Consider the following 21,854-nt stretch of genomic DNA (forward strand, 5'->3'; position numbering starts at 1 on the left):
ACTCGGGAGGCCACGGAGCAGTGAGTGATAAGCTGCATTTCACTACGTGGTCATGTAATTCAAACGATTCCTTGATGCAAGGAAAGAGCATTGAGGATTTTTTTGCCTTGATTTCATCGATTTAAACGATGAATCGTTTCAGCTCTAGAATGGTATATGCTATCATTGACCCATTGCACTCAAGTCCACTGCAGAAGAAAGCTAATGTGGGTCTAGGTGATGCTGGTGTCATCCTGTCTCTATCAGAAACAGAGAATGGTCAAGCTGAGGATAAACTCTGTGTGTTGTCTACGGGCACCATTATATTACACGTCAAAACATTTGGTTGCTTGAAAGATTTTAAAGGGAGATGATGGAAGACCCTCAATTATCAGACCCCTGGTCAGTTGCCCAGTTTGACCATCACATAATCCGTCCTTACATTTTGCTAATTATTTTTCTAGAAGGGATCACCTGACCATCTCACATGATAAGTACAAAGAATTCAGATACTAAACCTGAAGGCAAGCAAGTCTCTGAAAATGAATAGGACATTACATTATAAGTATAACGTATTGAGAAAGTCTTCAGATTTCTTACATTTTTTCACCTTTTTGGTATGTTGTGACCTTATGAAAAAAAAAATTAGAACGTTTTCACCATCTTTCTGCACTCAGTGCCCCATAATGACAAAGTCAAAACAGAATGTTTGAAATCTTTGCTAATTCATTGAAATGGAAGAACTAAACTCTTGCATTGACATAATTATACATACCCTTTACTTAGTTCTTAGTTGGAGCACCTTTGGCAGCGATTACAGCCTCCAGTCTTCTTGGGTATGATGCCGCAAGGTTTGCACACCTGGATTTGGTGATTTTCTTCCATTTTTCTCTGCAGATCCTCCTTGTTTGATTGGGTTCAGGTCAGGGTTCTGGCTGAGCCACTCAAGGACACCTTATGCTTATGCTTGGCTGTGTGCATAAGGTTATTGTCTTGTTAGAAGATGAAACTTTGGCCCGGTCTGAGGTCCAGAGCATTCTGAATCAGGTTTTCATTAAAGGGAACCTGTCACCTCCAAAAGTGATATAAAACTGGCAGCATTACCTTATAGCAGCCCCCAGTCTGTAATTGATCATGTGTGTGAGCCAGAAATTCGTCAATCCATACTTGTGCTGCAGTGATGGTTGACTCAGGATCTTTGGAGTTCAGCCAAAGTGGCCATTGGGTTCTTGGTCTCCTCTCTTACCAGGGGCCTCCCTCCCCAACCCCTGCTTCTTTAGTTTGGTGTGGTAGCCTGCTCTAGGAAGAGTCCTGGTTGTTCCTGAACTTCTTTCATTTAAGAATTATGGAGGCCACTGTGCTCTTGGGAACTTTGTGTGTGGCAGAAATGTTTTTTTACCCTCCTCCAGATCTGTTCCTCCACACGGTCCTGTCTATGAGCTCTACAGGCAGTTGTTTCCTCCTTAAGGCTTGGTTTTTGATCAGGAAAGAACGTTTGTTGGGACATTTGTTCCTGATAATTGATTTTCGTGCGTTGTAAAAGGGCCCTTAAACTAGAGCCGTCTATAAGACCAAACAAAGTAACATGAAGTATCCTGGCACTGAGATCTTTTAAGATGTAAGACATGTCTAGGTAAACAGATGAGTCTTTAGTCTGTTGTTAAATATTTACAATGATTGTTCCAAGACTGCAGAAACCACATAGCTCTGAACAGTCACTGGTATGTAGAACAATGGATGCATACAGGTAGACAACACCGGAGTGAGTTGTACTAATGTGGTCTCATGTTCTACAGATTTGATGTTAGCAATCGGTCTTCATGCAGCAAGTGCATTTGTAATTATTGTGCAACTATTAGCAAGGAATGGTTATTCTATGAAGAGCAAGAAGTTATACAATTATTTAATATGCTTTCTGTATCAGTTTCTCACAATTTCCAAGGCCTTTGCTTGCTGTGATTTCATCGGTACATCTGCCTTGGTCGTGTGATGATCAGACAGGCTGCTCGGCTCATTACAGTTCGGTGTTTGGAACGCTATCTTGAGACATGCACCTGGCCAGAATCAGTTTTTTTTACACACTAGAAGTAAATATAGGTTGTTATTTCATGACTGCCTGCAGAGATCTTTAAAATTAATGAGGAATTGATACAGAAAGTATCAATTATTGGAAAATTGTATCAGTTTTATTATACAAAGTGTAACATGTATCTGCTGAAAATGTAATGTTCCTCAGTGGGGGCATTTTAATATTGATGACCTATCCTCAGGATGGGTCATCAATATCTGATCGGCGGGGGTCTAATTCCGCGTACCCCTGATTGGCTGTTCTGCAGTAGCCAGAAGTCGGTGCCAGAACTAAACAGCTCTCTTCATTGCGCGGTGGACAGAGCTGGTGACTGCAATGGGAGTGATGGGGCATTTACCAGTTCTGTCCACTGCACAATGGACACAGCTGTGTAGTTCCGGCACTGACTTCTGGCTCTGGAGCTTCTGCAGAAAAGCTGATTGTGAGGGTGTATGGTGTCACACCACCAAGAATCAAGATATCGATGGTTATTTTGTGGATAGGCCATCAATATTAAATTCCCAGAAAACTCCTTTAATGTGGCCATCAACATTAGATATTTCTTGGCAGATCCAAGCACTTGAAGTAAGATCTTCTGTATTGTATTTTATTAGAGCTTCTTTCTATCCATGTATCATAATTAGAGATAAGCGAATTTCATGTTATGAAATTCATTCACGCTTCGTTTGGTGGTAAAAGCAGAATTGCGTTATGGATTCCGTTACGCAATTCTATGACGGAATGTATAACGGAATGCCTTTAGAGGCATTCCGTTATTCATTCTGTCATAATAGAAGTCTATGGGCTGAAAAACGGATCCGTACCGTTTCCGTTATGCAGGGGATAGATTTCTATTATGACGAAATAAATAATGGAATACCTCTAAAGGCATTCTGTTATGCATTCCGTCATAGAATTGCGTTATGGTCCGTGGTAACGGAATTCATAACTCAATTCTGCTTCTACCACCAAAATATGAAATTCGCTCATCTCTATTCATAATTACTGATGGATTTATATTGCAGTGAGGGTTTTTCTGTAAAGCCATGAGCTGCCTTCATCAAATCAGCAGCTGTCAATCAAAGAGCCCATGTACAGTTTTACTGTCCCTCTGTCAGGTTAGCTGCTATGACATCACAAATGTATTTCTATCAGGTTAGCTGCTATGACATCACAAGCGTGTATAGGCAGCTGTGACATCACAGGTGTCCTTCTGACAGGTTATCTGTTCTGACATCACAAGAGCGTTTTGGAAGCTGTGACATCACAAATGTCCCTCTGATGAATTGGATGATGTGGTATCACAACAGTTTTTCTGAAGTTGTGACATCACAAATGTCTTTATGTCAGGTTTCCTAGGAGAAATCTAAAAACACTATCTGATGAAGAACATATGGTGTGCCGTGGATTTCTCCTAGGAATCAACTGACGCATATCCTCTACGAGCACCCACCACTTAGGGTGTGCAGATCTCATATCTCTCTTTTTATGTCAGGTTTGACATCACAAGTGAGTTTTCGGAGAGGTAAATGGCTGTCAGCTTCTGTGACATAACAAATGCGTTAAAACAAGGTATACAACTGTGATATCACAAGAGGGCTTCAGACAGGTAGGCTCAGGGTCTGACATACCATATGTACCATCAAATACAGAAAATTAAGGAGGCCATGTATTGTGTGCCCTCTGTTGGTGTCCACCCTTGACCTGATCACTGATGATCTCATTCATGGAACACCCTTTGCTTAATGTTTTGTGAGACAAAAAAAGATTGTCTGAATCATGCAAAATAATGAAATTAAAATGATCAATTCTTTTGGAACAAGTACTGAATTGGATTCAAATGTTTTATGATTGAATGGGGGGGGGGGGGGGTCCATGGTTCCTCGTTTGATTGGAGCAGCAGACACCCATGTTTCTCCATTGCTTCACTCAATTGTATGGGACTACTGGAGATAACAGAGCACAAGCACTTGGCTATCTCCGATACACGGTGTGCATGTGTGTCCGCCACGCCATACAAACGTGGGAACACGGACCCCCCTACTCTTGATCAGAAGGTGCCCCAGCAGTTGGAACAACTCCTTTAAGCTGCTGTTTTTGTATTTGTGTAGTGAAAGCCACCATTGATCATGAGCACAAAGTTCCTTCCATGTCACAGACGAGACAAGTTGTAGTGAGGTCCCCATCAAACATCTCCTCATGTCTCAGCTTCTCGGGCTTAGCAATCTGGGGAGTAGGATTTTGGGGGTTGACCCAATGTTTTTAGGTGCTAATGAATCAGTTTACTAATTGGAAAAGAAAATGCAACAATAGCAATTTATTTTTAAAGTAATCTACAACGTTTTCATAAGTTTCTAGGGAAAAAAATGACAACTTCTTTGTTGTGTTGAGAAAATGTGATCAAAGCACACGTTCTATTGTTACCCCAGCTTGCCAGAAAAACCTTTTACCTGGAGCCACAGGCTGAAAAGTTACATAGTGACTCACACGGTAGAACAAGGCCATGAATTCCATACTGTATGTTTATGTTCAGCGCTCATTACATGGGTGGGTCAGGAAATCGGGCACCTTCACTTCATGGGTTTCGCCTCAGAAGGAGAAATGTAATCCAAGATGAAAAGCAGATGTGAAGTTCAGCCAACACATTTTAATTCCTGATGACATTTCCACGTAGAACGCCTAAAATTGTGAAGACTATACCATCCGGGCACAATAGTTGTTTCTTCTCGTTGCCCTTGGATACATTGTAGCCCACCGGTCCTGCACTTGATACAGCTGAATCCGAGCTGTGATTTTCTCTATGCCTATGTTCTTTTTACAGATTGCATAGATTACAGGGGGTTATGCCATGATTAATGTAAAAAAATTATCCAATATCATATAGCACATTCATTGCTCCAATTGCTCTGCTAGATTTATTTCAAGCTGGTAGCTTTGTGGGCGTTTTCTTTATCAGGGGTTGTGTCCTTTCTGCTGCAGCTGAAGGATGGAACTCAGCATGTGCTTCCATCTCAGTCAGCAGGACAGAGAAATTAGGAAAAAAGGCAAACAGCAGGTGGCGCTATACAGATATGTTTATGTTTTTCAGTGGGCAATTACATGCAATTACAAAAATGTTCAGATCCAGGTGCTGGTTTGAAAAATGCTGAATATTTTTTGTGGGACAACCCTAACTCAGGCTTTTGCTGAAATATATAGAAAGTCTGGAAGGAAAGAAAATGCAGGGTGATTAGTAGAAATTCAGGCCTCATGCAAATGACTGTATTTTGTATCCGTGTCTGATCCCGGCACAGGGGCCCATTCATTTCTATGGGTCCGCAAAGTAAAACGCACAGCAGACAGATGTCATGTGTGCTTATCACATTCTGTCTGCATCCATATGTCCGTTCTGCAAATCATATGTAAGGGATCGCCTTTTATTCGGGGGTCATTCTCACAATGATCTTCATAACCACTGGGTTTTAGGTCCAAACAGTGCAATTTATTTTACACTCTTCATACACAACATGGCATAAAACAAAAGCCTGCCCGTCTGGGCTCTACCTAAACATAATAAACATCGTATCCCTAACTCAGCTATACGATAACGTTCCCACATGGAACCAGATGCGGCTTACCCCAGACATACAGTCCACCAGCCCTCAGGCTGTAACAAATGCAGTACCTTTGGAGGGGTTTGTGGTCTCCTGACTCTGACCTTTCAATGCTTGTTCCAGGGTGTCGCTGAGTCCCTCAAAGTCCAGGCTATTGCATAGCCTCGTGGCCCCTCAGCCTTGCCCAGCTGAGACCACACTGACAGAGCCTCACCAGGCCTCTGTCTGCACACTCTCCAGAGTGAGACACACCCAGGATCCAGTAGCAGGATTAAATAGGATCCCTGGACATGAGCATGCCTCAAGTCCCGGACTGGAACCTGGGGAAACAACACCTCAATGTTCACATTGCCACACATAGAACATGTCCTATTCTTGTCCGTGTTCTGGAGAAAAATAGTAATTTCTAGTTATGAGAGTGAGAAATATGCAGATGGCACTCGGAAGGTGTCCATGTTTTTCGGATCTGTGGTTTGCAGACCACCAGAGTGTGGACACGGTCACGTGCATGAGGCCTAAATGAAAGTTTTGACCGCAGTTTCAGTCCACATAAGGGTTGTATCCAGATTTCACAGAGGCATTAATAGGGAACGCTCAGCTCTTCTGACATGCCTATTTTATGGAGGGCGTCTAGTAGACGTAAGGAGTCTTATGGGCCGGGCAATGCTACTCTGGGAAAAAAAGGTATGCAGATTGGAAAGAGAGCTGAATTGCATGGCTATTTTAGTACATACTTGTATTAACGAAGAATAACAATTATGGAGCACCTTTTCTTAGATCTTTGCATTGTGCTGCTTCTCCGTTATTCCTCCTGGAAATGTATGAATAAATTGTCAGCTGGGTGTTATTATTCCCCTTGTCAATGGGTTGTGTGCCTACACAGCCTTAAAGGGGTTTTCCAGTACTATTAATTTTAAAACAAGTGCACGCAGCCTGCCTCCTGAAATAGAACATTCTAACCTGCCTACAGATCCTTAAAGGGGTTGAGATTTTTTTTAACCTAAAAATGTAAAACTGTATAAAATATAAAATAATAATAACCTTACTTTCCCGGGTCCTTCACTGTATGCTGGTCTCCAGCAATGATGTTTAGGGATGTAGTGTTTTTTTTTTTGCCCAATCCCCCCACTTGGCCAGATTTGTAAATGGAAGATTACTTACCTGCTTCCCGGTGCTGGTTCCCGGTGCCTTCTCCTCCTGGACTGCAATTCTTTGCTTTGCTCCCTTACTGAAAACCTCCGGTTTGACGTTGCCGCAGCCAATGACCGGCCGCAGTGGACAGGGGTGCACCTAGCCTTTCTGCTGCCTGAGGCGAAAACTAAAAACGGCTCCCCCCGCCCAATGCCAATTTCTTAACCTAACCCCTTTGCCACAATGAAAGCGCTCATTGCCCATGGCCCTTCTGCTGCCCCCCTCTTGCCCCTAACTGGTGCCGCCTGAGGCGATTGCCTCACCTGGCCTCATTGGTGGTGCACCCCTGGCGGTGGAAACCGGATCCTCTTTGCATCATGTGACCATTTGCTGGTGGTGTTTTTATATACATCATCCTTTATGTGCAGTATATTCATTTACAATCCTTTATTTGATAGATTTCGAATAATTATCTTTGTACGTTTGTAAGAATGCTAAGAAAAAAAATATTCTCCAAGTTAGAAATATAGGAGCGGCCTCTTGATAAACTTGTTTGTGGATTGGGAGAAGCCAGCTTGTGTTTTAATGAGGTCAGTTTGGGTTATCTGAGCGCTGAACCTGCCAGATTCCATCCTATTTTACTGGATGTCACAGTGATAACGGCCCGTTCCAGGGTTTACAGCACGCGGCGCCCCATGCAGGCCTTCTGTAGGCTGAAGACGGATATTTAGCCAGTCAGGGAGCCTGCACACGGTGCAGATTTGTGTGCAGAGAATCTACAAATCACATTTAAAAAAACACATAAATCCACAATATTTAGCACGGTTTTGGTGTGTTTTTGTCTATTTTGTTTGCAATTTTTGGTGCTGATTTTCTGTTTCTGTTAACAACCCCATTGAAGTCGGGAAATCCGCTCTACAGAAGGTGCGAAATCACATGAACAATTGACATTTAAAAATCCGTAAGACAAGTCAGTGTCTGCAACTAAGCAAAACAGCAGAGTGTACATGAGATATGTCTGATTGAATAGACTTTACTAGTACTGTATTACACTGCGTTTTTTTGCACAAAATCCACGCAGAAAAAAAACGCATAATCCACATTGTGTGCAGACCCCCTTAAAGGGGTTTTGCAAGACTTTTGTACTAATGACCTATCCTCTGGATAGGTCATCAGTATCTGATTGGTGGGAGTCTGAAATCCGGGACCCCTACCAATCCGTTGTTTGAGAAGGCACTGGCACTCACAGTAGCGCCGCAGCCTTCTCTCTGCTTCTCCTAGACCAGTGACGTCATATTCATCAGTCACATGACCTAGGCGCAGCTCAGCCTCCTAGAAGTGAATGGGGCAGAGCACGATACCAAGTACAACTGCTATCAAATGGATGGCACTGAGCAGGGAGAAGGCACAGTATCTGTACAGTTCTTGCATCTTCTCATAAAATCAACTGTGTAGCATTTCCTATATCGACTTGTTTAAAAACCTGTGGACATAATCATGAAAAAACTCTGTAAGCAATTGAAAGTATTATCATGTTAGTTGCTATGTATGTATTCCCATGTTGAGTTTGTCATATATGTACCATATTATCATGTTTAGTTTCTCGATACTTGTTATCATGTTCAGTCACTAAGTATGTATTATCTTGTTGAGTTGTTAAATACAGATGTATAATGGAAAAATGGCAGCACCAGACAAAAAATGATAATAATAATAATAGCAGAGGTGCAAGCCTAAAAAAAAAAGAAGCAAAACAGCAGCACTCTCAACTGATGAAAAAATAGGAACGTTTATTCACCCATGTGGACGCGACGTTTCGGCTCAAACATTAGAGCTTGAGGAAGGCTCTAGTGTTTGAGCCGAAACGTCACGTCCACATGGGTGACAAAACGTTCCTATTTTTTCATCAATTGAGAGTGCTGCTGTTTTGCTTTTTTTTTAACATACAGATAGAAACATGATCTTGACTCTTAACGAGTTAAGTAAACAATGTCAAGAAACTTCTAATTGACTTTTTCAATAACTTTCAATGGCTTTTGTAACGTGATATCACACTCAAGTTTTAAACGTCTCCATCTGTATGTATTATCATGTTGAATTTGTGGCTTTTGTATTATCATGTTGAATTTGTGGCTGTTAGACAGGTTATCACTATTGTCTGATTGCAAATGAGCATAGGTGATTAAGGTGTTAAATTTGTTGTTGGGGGAGGAGCTTTTGTGGGAGTGTGTGTATATATAGCCACATAGTATTAGCTTGCCTAATTATAGCTTGCTGATATTTCCAAGTGCTGATTTTTGATTTCCAAGATTTGTTTGTTTATAATCTTTCCCCTCTTTAAATTGGCAGATCTGGTTCTGTGCAGGAATTGTTGTGCTTTTATTTCAGGTTCCACTTTTCGGAGGTTTGGATACTGATCTGTAGACAGCTCTCCATAATGCAGCAGGAAATCTCATTTTTAAAATCTGATATTTGTAAATTAACCGTTAAACAAACTCAGGCTGAGAACATTGCAGTGCCACTGCCACAGAGGCCCCCTAGAATAGGGAGATGGGTTACTGTAGGTTCTGGTAGACTGAGAGTTGTTGATGGAAGACATGTCCCACAGTCTGTGGCTCTCCATAATTCATTTGCAGCACTTTCAGAGTGCAAGAGCAACATGGAGGATGGCTGAAGCACAGTGGGTGAGAAACAATCATCTCCCATGCCTAAAGTATGCAAAAGACAAAAAGGAGAAGGTGAGGACTGATAGTAAGCAGCTGTTGGTGGGCGATTCCATCATAAGAGGTGTGAAGTTTCAGGAGAATGGTGTTGTGAGATGTCTCCCTGGTGCTACCGCTAGCAGGGATAGACGACGGATCCTTAATATTGTTAGGCAAGCAAAGCAGGAAAGGGAGGTGGATGTTATTGTCCATCTTGGAACAAATGATCTGGCTTGCAATGAGGTTTCAAAGGTGAAGGAAGCTTTTCATACACTTGGAAATGATATACGAGAGGTTGCATCAACTGTTTCATTCTTTGCAGTTTTGTCTGTGCATAACCTTCAGCATGACAAGAAGATGCGCATTAAGGAATTAATGCATGGCTTGGTGAATGGTGTCTGAACCAAGGGTTTGGCTTTGTGTCTCATATTAGCTCTCGTTGGAATGGAAAAGAACTGTACAAGAAAGATGGTTTGCATCTTTCTCTCAAGGGAAAGAATGTCCTCAGTGAACAGTTCCAAGTATTTGCTAAGGAGCATTTAAACTAGGAAAGGGGGGCAAAAGAGTGATAATCCGGAACAATGCCAGAGGATGCCAGTAGCACAAAGGTTAAGAAATGACAAGCTCAGATTCTTGTCTACAAATGCTCGCAGTTTAGGGAATAAGATCAATGAACTTGAGGATATAATGGCATCTGTGTCACGAGGGTATCAAGAGCCACGTCTGACTCCGTTATACCCGGGGTCAGGAAGTCGCAGCGGGTGGCTGCGCGCTCTATATCGAAAGATCACGTTGTTTCTTTGTGATTGTTTTCTGTGTTTGCCTTGCTATCCTTTTTGTCTCTCTCAGGGATCCGTAGCTTCTCCTCCTCAGCTGTTTCTTGTCTGCCATTCCCTACCTCCTTATATTCTCCCCTCACACTTCTCTAGTTGCCAGTTATAGACCTTCCTGCCTGGACATCTATACTGACCCACTGGAGTGGTTATCCTGGTTGTCGTTCCTGAGAGCTACCCTCCGGATCCCTGTTGGGCTTATTGTTGTCTCCTGTCGTCGCCCACCTGGGAATATATGTTGAGTCCGTGTTGTCTGTCCTCCCCTTGGTGTTTTCCCTTAGAGTTAGTGGTGCGGACTAGTGTTCCCATCGCCCTGTTCACTACCTAGGGCTCAGCTCAGGGAAAGCCAGGGCTTTAGGCACGTGATCGGCGTACGGGTGAGGAACCCGTCTAGGGACGTCAGGGCAGCCAGGTGCCAGCCGCCAGGTGAGTCAGGGGTCACCATCTTCCCTCTCACTTGGGCAGGGCCTTCCTCGTTCCCTCCCTCTGTGTCACGTATGTGATAGCCACGCCGACCGTGATATTATAACTGGCCCTTACTTTTTGAGAAAAAATAAATAAAAAATAAATAAATTTTTATTTAATTTTTTGTTTGTTGTTTTTTTTTTTTTTCTCTCTCTACTTAGAATCCAATATGGATCCTATTGATGCCTTGGCAGAACAGCTTCAAAGCCTGTCTTTGGAGGTGGCAGGATTGAAGGCGTCTGTTCTCCAACAACAGCAGCAAATGCAGCAGACCGCACCCCCAGCGGTTGCTATGGGTAACCAGGTTGTCACTGAACCCAAGGTTGCTCTTCCCGACAGATTTTCTGGGGGAAGGGACAAATTTGCGACGTTCCGTGAGGCCTGCAAATTATATTTTAAGTTGCGCCCTTACTCCTCAGGTCATGAAGAACAGCGGGTAGGGATTGTCATTTCCCTGCTTCAGGGGGATCCGCAATCCTGGGCGTTCTCGTTACCCCCTGGTTCTCAGGCCCTTCGGTCAGTGGAGGGATTTTTTGGGGCTTTGGGTCTCATATATGATGACCCTGACGAGTCGCCCTGGCTGAGTCGAAGTTACGGAGACTCCTACAGGGAGATCGGTCAGCAGAGGAATATTGCTCAGAGTTCCGTAGGTGGGCCATGGATACTCAGTGGAACGACCCGGCTCTCAGGAGTCAGTTCTGCTCTGGGTTATCTGAAAGGGTTAAGGATGCACTGGCGCTGTATGAGACCCCCCTTTCCCTTGATGCTGTTATGTCCCTCGCTATCAGAATAGATAGACGTCTTAGGGAGAGATCAAAAATTCCGGAGCAATTGGTTACCTCTCCCAAGCAACAGTCAGCCTGTACTGACTTAGATGAGCCTATGCAGCTAGGCGGAACTTCTCGTCAGGTCCGTCCTCCCGAAGTTCGCCGTAGGGGGGGGGCTTGTTTTTTCTGTGGGGGGAGGGGTCATTTCATTAATGTCTGTCCCTCCTTTCTCAAAAACAAAAGACCGTCGGAAAACTACTAACCCCGGGCTGTGCGGAGGATGTCAGCCGGGGGGTATACGTTTCCTCCATACGAACATCTCAATTTGTGTTACCAGCGGTCATTGTTTTTGGTGTTAAGACAGAGTCTATTTCTGTTTTTCTAGACAGTGGAGCAGGGGTAAACTTGATTGATGCCCATTTTGCCCGCACTATGGGTTTGTCTCTCTGTACGCTGCAGAGACCTATTCCCGTATTCGCTATAGATTCTGCTCCTCTGTCTCAGAGAAACCTCACCCACATTGTTCGTAATTTACACCTTCGGGTAGGGGACCACCATAATGAGTGTCTTGCATGTTACGTTCTGGAGGGCCTTCCCTCTCCGGTGGTATTGGGTCTTCCCTGGTTGGTAGCGCACAATCCAGTGGTGGATTGGCAGGCCAGGGAGATATTGGAGTGGAGTGAGCATTGCAGAGAGAATTGCTTAAATAACAATTGCTTAATCGCCTCCATAGCTTCCCTACCTACATTTATTTCGGACTTTGAGGACGTTTTTTCTGAAAAGGGTTGTCAGAAACTACCACCTCATCGTCCTTATGATTGCCCGGTTAACCTGATTCCCGGGGCAAAATTACCCAAGTCCAGGTTGTATAATCTTTCGGGTCCCGAGAGACAAGCCATGAAAGATTATATCTCCGAGAGTCTGGCTAAGGGACACATCAGACCCTCTTCTTCACCCGTGGCTGCAGGGTTTTTCTTTGTTAAAAAGAAAGATGGGGGCCTGCGTCCTTGCTTAGATTTCCGTGAGTTAAACCAGATAACCATCCGTGACCCATACCCTCTTCCTCTCATTCCTGACCTTTTTAATTAGATTGCGGGTGCTAAGTGGTTCTCCAAACTTGATCTTAGGGGGGCCTACAATCTGATTCGTATCAGGGAAGGGGATGAGTGGAAGACAGCTTTTAACACCCCTGAGGGGCATTATGAAAATCTAGTTATGCCTTTCGGTCTGACCAATGCCCCTGCTGTCTTCCAACATTTCGTTAATGATATTTTTAGTCATCTCATCGGCAGGTTTGTAGTCATATACCTAGATGATATCTTAATTTATTCGGCTGATCTGAAAACACATGAGGTGCATGTCAGGCAAGTACTGCAGGTCCTACGGACGAATAAATTATATGCGAAAATTGAAAAATGTGTCTTCGCTGTTCAGGAATTACAGTTCCTGGGATATCTATTATCTGCTTCAGGTTTCCGCATGGATCCGGGGAAGGTCCAGGCAATTTTAGATTGGGATCTTCCTGAGAACCTTAAAGCCCTACAACGGTTTTTGGGTTTCGCTAATTTCTATAGAAAGTTCATTAAAAATTATTCAGTGATCGTTAAACCCCTTACCGATATGACTAGGAAGGGGACGGATTTTTCCAAATGGTCTGACGCCGCTAAAGATGCATTTTCCTCTCTAAAGGAGAGGTTTACCTCGGCACCTGTTCTAATTCAACCTGATGTCTCCCAGCCTTTTATTGTCGAGGTAGATGCGTCAGAGGTGGGAGTGGGAGCTGTATTGTCTCAGGGTCCGTCTCCTGGCAAATGGCGTCCTTGCGCTTTCTTTTCCAAAAAATTATCTTCTGCGGAGAAGAATTATGATATTGGAAATAGGGAATTGTTGGCGATTAAACTGGCGCTTGAAGAGTGGCGTCACTTCTTAGAGGGAGCAATCCACCCCGTCACGGTGATTACGGATCACAAGAACCTTCTGTACCTAGAATCGGCTAAGCGTCTCACCCCTAGACAAGCTAGGTGGTCGCTATTCTTTACCAGATTTAACTTTGTAATCACCTATCGTCCTGGGGCAAAAAATACCAAGGCAGACGCATTATCTCGTTGTTTCCCTGGAGGGGGTAATGTTTGTGATCCGGTACCTATTTTACAAAGAAGAGTGGTTGTCTCTGCTGTACACTCTGTTCTAGAGGGAAGGGTGTTAGAGGCTCAGGGGGACGCCCCGGCCTCTTGCCCCTCAGAGAAATTGTTTGTACCGTTAAACCTGCGTCTTGAATTATTAAAAGAACATCATAATTCGGCACTTGCTGGACACCCGGGTAGTAAAGCAACCTTGGAGCTTTTATCTCGTCGTTTTTGGTGGCCAAGGTTGCGTCAGGATGTAATGGATTTCGTGTCTACTTGTTCTACTTGTGCACGCGCGAAAGTCTCTCATACACGTCCAGCAGGGTCTTTATTGCCACTTTTCATCCCCAATAGGCCATGGACACATCTGTCAATGGATTTCATCACTGACTTACCGTTGTCGGCGGGTAAAACTGTTATCTTGGTAGTAGTAGACAGGTTTAGCAAAATGGTACACTTTATTGCGCTACCCGCACTTCCTAATGCTAAAACTCTCGCTCAGGTGTTTATCAGTGAAATCGTGAAGCTTCACGGGGTCCCTTCCGATGTGGTTTCGGATTGGGGAACCCAGTTTATTTCTAAGTTTTGGAAAGCTTTTTGTTCCCGTTTGGGGGTTCACTTGTCCTTTTCCTCAGCTTTCCATGCTCAGTCGAATGGACAGACTGAGCGTACCAACCAAAACCTAGAAACATATTTAAGGTGTTTTGTGTCTGAAAACCAAGAGTTGTGGTCATCATATTTACCGTTAGCTGAGTTTGCCATAAATAATCATTATCAGGAGTCCACTGGCAAGTCACCATTCCTTGGTGCATACGGTTTTCATCCCCAATTTTGTACTTTCAAAGAGGGGGGGTCTTCTGGGGTTCCCGAAGAGGAAAGGTTTTCTTCATCTCTTTCATCGGTATGGCAGAAGGTGCAAGTTAACTTGAAAAAGATGAGTGGTAAATATAAATGCATGGCCGATAAGAAACGGTCGCCAGGTCCGGACCTAGGAGTGAATGACTATGTGTGGTTGTCTACTAGGAATATTAAGTTGAAGGTTCCTTCTTGGAAACTGGGTCCTAGGTTCATTGGTCCCTATAAAATAGTAGCCGTCATTAACCCTGTGGCTTTTCGCCTGGAGTTACCTCAGACTTTTAAGATCCATAACGTCTTCCATAAATCGTTACTCAAGAAGTATGTTCCACCTCTAGAACCATCGCCGCTGCCACCTCCTCCTGTCATTGTGGCTGGTAATCTGGAGTTTCAAATAGCCAGAATTGTTGATTCTCGTCGGGTCCGCCGCTCTCTTCAGTATCTGGTGCTTTGGAGGGGTTACGGTCCCGAGGAAAGAATGTGGGTTCCAGCGTCAGAGGTAAACGCCAACAGGTTAATTCAGACTTTCCATGCCTCTCATCCGGAGAGACCTGGTCCTGAGTGTCCGGAGGCCCCTCGTGAAAGGGGGGGTACTGTCACGAGGGTATCAAGAGCCACGTCTGACTCCGTTATACCCGGGGTCAGGAAGTCGCAGCGGGTGGCTGCGCGCTCTATATCGAAAGATCACGTTGTTTCTTTGTGATTGTTTTCTGTGTTTGCCTTGCTATCCTTTTTGTCTCTCTCAGGGATCCGTAGCTTCTCCTCCTCAGCTGTTTCTTGTCTGCCACTCCCTACCTCCTTATATTCTCCCCTCACACTTCTCTAGTTGCCAGTTATAGAGCTTCCTGCCTGGACATCTATACTGACCCACTGGAGTGGTTATCCTGGTTGTCGTTCCTGAGAGCTACCCTCCGGATCCCTGTTGGGCTTATTGTTGTCTCCTGTCGTCGCCCACCTGGGAATATATGTTGAGTCCGTGTTGTCTGTCCTCCCCTTGGTGTTTTCCCTTAGAGTTAGTGGTGCGGACTAGTGTTCCCATCGCCCTGTTCACTACCTAGGGCTCAGCTCAGGGAAAGCCAGGGCTTTAGGCACGTGATCGGCGTACGGGTGAGGAACCCGTCTAGGGACGTCAGGGCAGCCAGGTGCCAGCCGCCAGGTGAGTCAGGGGTCACCATCTTCCCTCTCACTTGGGCAGGGCCTTCCTCGTTCCCTCCCTCTGTGTCACGTATGTGATAGCCACGCCGACCGTGATAATCTGAGAATATAGATTTAGTGGCTGTTACTGAGACGTGGTTCAATAGGAGTAATGACTGGGATATAACAATACCAGGGTTCTCTCTATACAGGAAAGACAGAGAAGGCAAGAAGGGGGAGGGGTGGCCCTGTATTTGAAAGTTAGCATGAAATCTAATTTGATACAAGTTAGCGAGACCAATTTAGAGTCCGTTTGGGTTACCTTGCAGCTTGATAATACTAAGGTAACTCATGTAGGTGTGATATATAGACCACCTAGCCAAGTCAAAGAATTGGATGATCTACTAGTTGAGGAAATAGCTAAAATGACATTGAAGAGGGAAGTTATCATTATGGGAGACTTTAATCTTCCTGATGTAAACTGGAAAACCAAAATAGCTAGTTCTGCCAGGAGTGCAGATATTCTAAATTCCCTACTAGGATTATCTCTACAGCAAGTAGTTGAGGAGCCAACTCGAAAGGAGGCCATTTTAGATTTAGTATTCACAAATGGGAATTTGGTATATGATATTACTGTAGGGGAAAGCTTGGGATCTAGTGATCACCAGTCAGTGTGGTTTACTATAAGTACAGTGACTGAGTCACACCACACAAAAACAAAAGTTTTAGATTTTAGAAAAACTGACTTTTCTAAAATTAGATTAGTGGTATACGAGTCCCTATCAGATTGGAACAGTTTCAATGGAGTCCAGGAGAAATGGGACTACTTAAAAGTGGCACTATTGAAGGCAACAGAAAATTGCATTAGCCTTGTCAGTAAAAGTAAAAAAAGGAAGAGACCACTGTGGTACTCAGCAGAAGTGGCCAAAATCATTAAAAACAAAAAGATAGCATTTAGTAATTATAAAAAAAACAAACAAACGAGGATGACATGCAAATTTATAAGATTAGGCAGAGAGGCCAAACAAGTTATAAGAGCTTCTAAAGCACAGGCAGAAGAGAAATTAGCTCAGTCAGTGAAAAAAGGCGATAAGACATTCTTCAGATACATAAATAAAAAAGGAAACTAAAACAAGGAATTACCAAATTAAAAACAAAAGAAGGAAGGTATATGGAAGAAGATAAAGAACTAGCTGACTGCCTCAATGAATACTTCTGTTCAGTTTTTACAAAGGAAAATGAAGGAAAAGGACCTCAGTTAGGAAAGAAGACTAATCAATCTTTTGATGCATGTGTCTTAACAGAGAAAGAGGTTCTAAGTCAGCTGTCTAAAATTAATGCAAATAAGTCACAGGGGCCTGATGGGATACACCCAAAGCTATTAAAAGAGCTCAGCGGCAAACTAGCAAAACCATTAACAGATTTATTTAACCAATCACTGGGAACAGGAGTCGTCCCAGAAGATTGGAAATTGGCAAATGTTGTGCCCATTCACAAAAAAGGTAGTAGGGAGGAATCGGGCAACTATAGGCCAGTAAGCCTGACATCAATAGTGGGGAAATTAATGGAAACCATACTTAAGGAGAGGATTGTGGAACATCTAAAATCCCATGGATTGAAAGATGAAAAACAGCATGGGTTTACTTCAGGGAGATCATGTCAAACTAATCTTATTGATTTTTTTGATTGGGTGACTAAAATAATAGATGGCAGAGGTGCAGTAGACATCGCTTATCTAGACTTTAGTAAGGCTTTTGATACTGTCCCACATAGACGGCTTATCAATAAATTGCAGTCTTTGGGCTTGGACTCCCATATTGTTGAATGGATTAGTTAGTGGCTGTAGGACAGACAACAGAGGGTTCTAGTCAATGGAGTATATTCAGACCATGGTCTTGTTACCAGTGGGGTACCTCAGGGATCTGTTTTGGGACACATATTGTTTAATATCTTTATCAGCGAAATTGCGGAAGGCCTCGATGGTAAGGTGTGTCTTTTTGCTGATGACACAAAGATTTGTAACAGGGTTGATGTTCCTGGAGGGATACACCAAATGGAAAAGGATTTAGGAAAACTAGAGGAATGGTCAAAAATCTGGCAACTAAAATTTTATGTTGATAAGTGCACCTGGGATAGATAATGCACCTGGGGCGTAAAAACCCAAGAGCAGAATATAAAATCAGTGATACAGTCCTAACCTCAGTATCTGAGGAAAGGGATTTAGGGGTCATTATTTCAGAAGACTTAAAGGTAGGCAGACAATGTCATAGAGCGGCAGGAAATGCTAGCAAAATGCTTGGGTGTATAGGGAGAGGCATTACCAGTAGAAAGAGGGAGGTGCTCCTGCCACTCTACAGAGCACTAGTGAGACCTCATTTGGAGTATTGTGCTCAGTACTGGAGACCATATCTCCAGAAGGATATTGATACTTTGGAGAGAGTTCAGAGAAGAGCTACTAAACTAGTACATGGATTGCAGGATAAAACTTACTAGGAAAGATTAAAGGACCTTAACATGTATAGCTTGGAAGAAAGACGAGACAGAGGGGATATGATAGAAACTTTTAAATACATAAAGGGAATCAACAAGGTAAAAGAGGAGAGAATATTAAAAAGAAGAAAAACTGCTACAAGAGGACATAGTTTTAAATTAGAGGGCAAAGGTTTAAAAGTAATATCAGGAAGTATTACTTCACTGAGAGAGTAGTGGATGCATGGAATAGCCTTCCTGCAGAAGTGGTAGCTGCAAATACAGTGAAGGAGTTTAAGCATGCATGGGATAGGCATAAGGCCATCCTTCATATATGATAGGGCCAGGGGCTATTCATAGTATTCAGTATGTTGGGCAGACTAGATGGGCCAAATGGTTCTTATCTTCCGACACATTCTATGTTTCTTGTGTTTCTATGTTTGTATTATCATGTTGAATTTTCTGCATATGTTTTATCATGCTGAATTGCTATGTATCTATTATCTTGTTAAGTTGCTACCTGTGTATTATCATGTTGAGTTTGCTGCACTTTTTGTGGTGATGCGCCACATGCATAACTGGGGGCCCCTTGATGCTAAGTGTACCAATGACTTTATAGATTGATGAGCTGCACTGATTCCATCCAATGTCCTTGTCTTCCAGACTTGAAGATAATCACAGCAACCTGATCATTGACAAGCATGAAGACCTACCATCAACAGAGCTGGAACCGGTAGGTCACCATAGAAAACTTACATTTGCTTTCCCAGTCCCTTGGGGGCCGAATCTATTATAGTTGAGTTTCTGACATAATATATACGTTACTGTGTTTTTGGAGTTCTTTCTTTTACTGTTGGGGTTATACACCTCTCCCCATCAGCCCCTTGACTAAGTAAAACTCAGTGGGACAGATTTACTGATAGTTTCTTAAAGTAAATCGACTATTTTTGTAATCAAGTATTCTATCGATTAATCCAGCGATTAAAAGAATGTTTTTCTTTATAAAAACTCAACAGCCCCCCTGTGCCATCAGCTACCCCCCCCATTCCATCAGGTTCCCCCATGCCATCAGGCTCCCCTCAGTGCCATCAGCTGCCCCCTCAGTGCCATCTGTTGTCTCCTCAGTGCCATCTGCTGCCCTCTCAGTGCCACCAGCTGCCTCCCCCCCCAGTGCCACCAGCTTGCCCCCCAGTGCCACCAGGTGCTGCCCATTGCCATCAGGTGCCCCCCCAGTTCCACCAGCTTTCCCCCTAGTGCCACCAGCTTGCCCCCAGTGCCACCATCTTTCCCTCCTAGCAATGTCCTCTGCGCCAGTGAAATAAAATACTTACCTCTCCTGTAAGGGCGCAGCTTCACAGCTCCTTCATCTTCTTCTCCGTGCGCTGCACTGTCGTCACACAGTGCCCTGACGATGTATCAGGAGGAAAGTGCAGCGCGTTATGGGCCGGCAAGTGACCACGGAGCGGTGAGTAATAGCAAGCACTTCACACCCGCTCCATGGTCACATGACACAAACAAATTTTTGTGTAGAATGACTCGATTCAATCAAGTAATTGTTTCAGCTCTACACCAGATGTATCACAATGGCTGATGCTGGCACACCTATGGACTTTTGTATGATTAGTTTACCCAAAAAATGTGCCAAATTTTTGGTCAATGTTGCCTCTAAGCCACTCCTATTTCCTATAAGCCACTCCCATTTACTCTAAACCACTCCCTTTCTACTAAGCCACTCCCATGTCTGTTAAACCACACACCATTGTTGGATGAATCACAAAAATTAAAAAAATGTCTAAAATAGTCAGTAAATATGGTGGAAAGCATGTAGGTCAGGTTCTTTTTGGTGCAAATAATGGCACATTTTGAATAGTAAATCTCCCCAGTATATCAGTTTTGCCTGGAGTGCTCCTTACATTGGCGCAGGTAAGTGCAGCCTGAATATTCTGTTCTATATAAAATACTCTCTTATAAAATGAGGCAGGTTATTTTCTTTGATGAGACACGTAGCTCTGTGAATGTATTGCTGGGTCTGGGGCGGCCGACGGGGAAGCCTTCTTGGGATATTGCTCTTTAGAGTGGAAACGTGGCACATTCATACACGCGGCCTTAGAGTCATATGATGCCAGTTCCCACAGAGTGCCCGTACCCCACAGTGAGGCGCACACATTACACATGGTCAGTGGTGCAAATCTCTGCTTTGTTTTTGTATTTCAATGCCAGAGGATTGTTTGGCAGCATTATATGGGAGGATGTGGTTAACCATTTCATGGCATGTTATGGAAAGTATCCTGTGTTCACAGTGTTGTCATGTAATTGCTGCAGGACACTCACGGTCAACACGTCCATATCTGCCTTATGCTTTAGGTTCTTTAAAGGATCTATCCAGGAAAGGAAAAGATTTTGATGACCTATCCTCAGGATAAGGCTACATGCACACGAATGTTGTTTGTTTCCATGTGCGTTCAGTTTTTTTTTGCGGATAGGATGCAGACCCATTCATTTCAATGGGTCTGCAAAAATGTGTGTGCTGTCCGCATCAGTATGTCCGTTTCGTAGCCCTGCAAAAATAAATAGAACATGTCCTATTCTTGTCCGTTTTAGGCATTGTTACAATGGATCCGCAAAAAAAAACGGATGGCATATGGAGGTCATCCTTTTTTTTTTTGCGAATTCGCAAAACACATACAGTCGTGTGCATGTAGCCTAAGTCATAAATATCAGACCGACACCTGGGACCCCCGCCATCAGCTGTTACAAGAGGCCAGTGGCGCTCCATGGTCTCTTCCTAGGCTATGTGACGTCACTGTACACCGGTGACATGGCTTAGTTGCAGCTCAGCCCCTTTCAAGTCAATGGGGCTGAGCTGCAATACCATTTACAGCCACTATACCATGTATGGCGCTGTGCTTAGAAAGCTGCTGGGAGCCTTCCGCGCTCCCTAAAACAGTTGATCACTGGGGGGGTGGGTGGGATCCAGACCCCCGCTGATGTGATAATGATGACCTGTCCTTAGGATACGTCATCATTATCTTTTCCAGGAATACCCTTTTAAATGGTTTGTCCCAAGAAGACTAATATTTATAGATAAATCCAGCCCATAGTCAGATTTTTTTTGCTCTTATTAAAAATGCTCATATCCCAAGATATTCCAGGAATAATGTTAATATAGCTTCACCTGCTGTTTCTATTAAACAGGCTTTCTGTGTCCATCTTAGTAAATATACTTAGGTGGACACACATGCTCGGTCTTGACTCTGTCTCTGCTCCTCTGGGTATCTAAGGATGTAAGGCTTGTATGCACCCGCTTGGTCAAGAAAAACCCATGCCGTGCAGTCCCCGATGCATAGTATTTGTGGTGATGTTAATTGCAGAGGAAGTTTGCAGTTATGGAGTCAGACGAGGGTAGTTGACATTTATGCACTACGAGCCTCAGCACTGTACGACCCCACTCTGTAACGTTACGTGGCCTTGTTCGTGGCTGAGTTGCTGTGGTTCTTACACACTTCCACTTCACAATCATACCTCTCACAGTTGATGGTAGAATATCTACCATCATGAATATAGAATATCATGACCTGACTTGTTGCAATAGTGGCATCCTATTACAGGACTACATTGGAATTCCATGAGCTTTTTAGAACACCGATTCTTTCACAAATGTGAGGGCAGACTGTATTATTATTATTATTATTAAAGCGCCATTCATTCCATGGCGCTGTACATATGATAAGG

The 21,854-nt window shown here is 43.6% G+C and overlaps 1 protein-coding gene across 1 annotated transcript in view; it reads left to right on the forward strand.

Annotated features, from left to right (window-relative positions):
• Positions 1-21,854, forward strand: part of CRYBG3 (crystallin beta-gamma domain containing 3) — a 198,667-nt gene that overhangs the window by 25,890 nt on the left and 150,923 nt on the right. The window contains exon 2 of the mRNA XM_040423276.1: positions 18,786-18,855. Within this exon, the coding sequence (XP_040279210.1) occupies positions 18,786-18,855 (70 nt within the window). The remainder of the gene's footprint in view (positions 1-18,785; positions 18,856-21,854) is intronic.

This window comes from Bufo bufo, chromosome 3 (genome assembly GCF_905171765.1).
Source record: "Bufo bufo chromosome 3, aBufBuf1.1, whole genome shotgun sequence".
Lineage (NCBI taxonomy): Eukaryota > Metazoa > Chordata > Amphibia > Anura > Bufonidae > Bufo > Bufo bufo.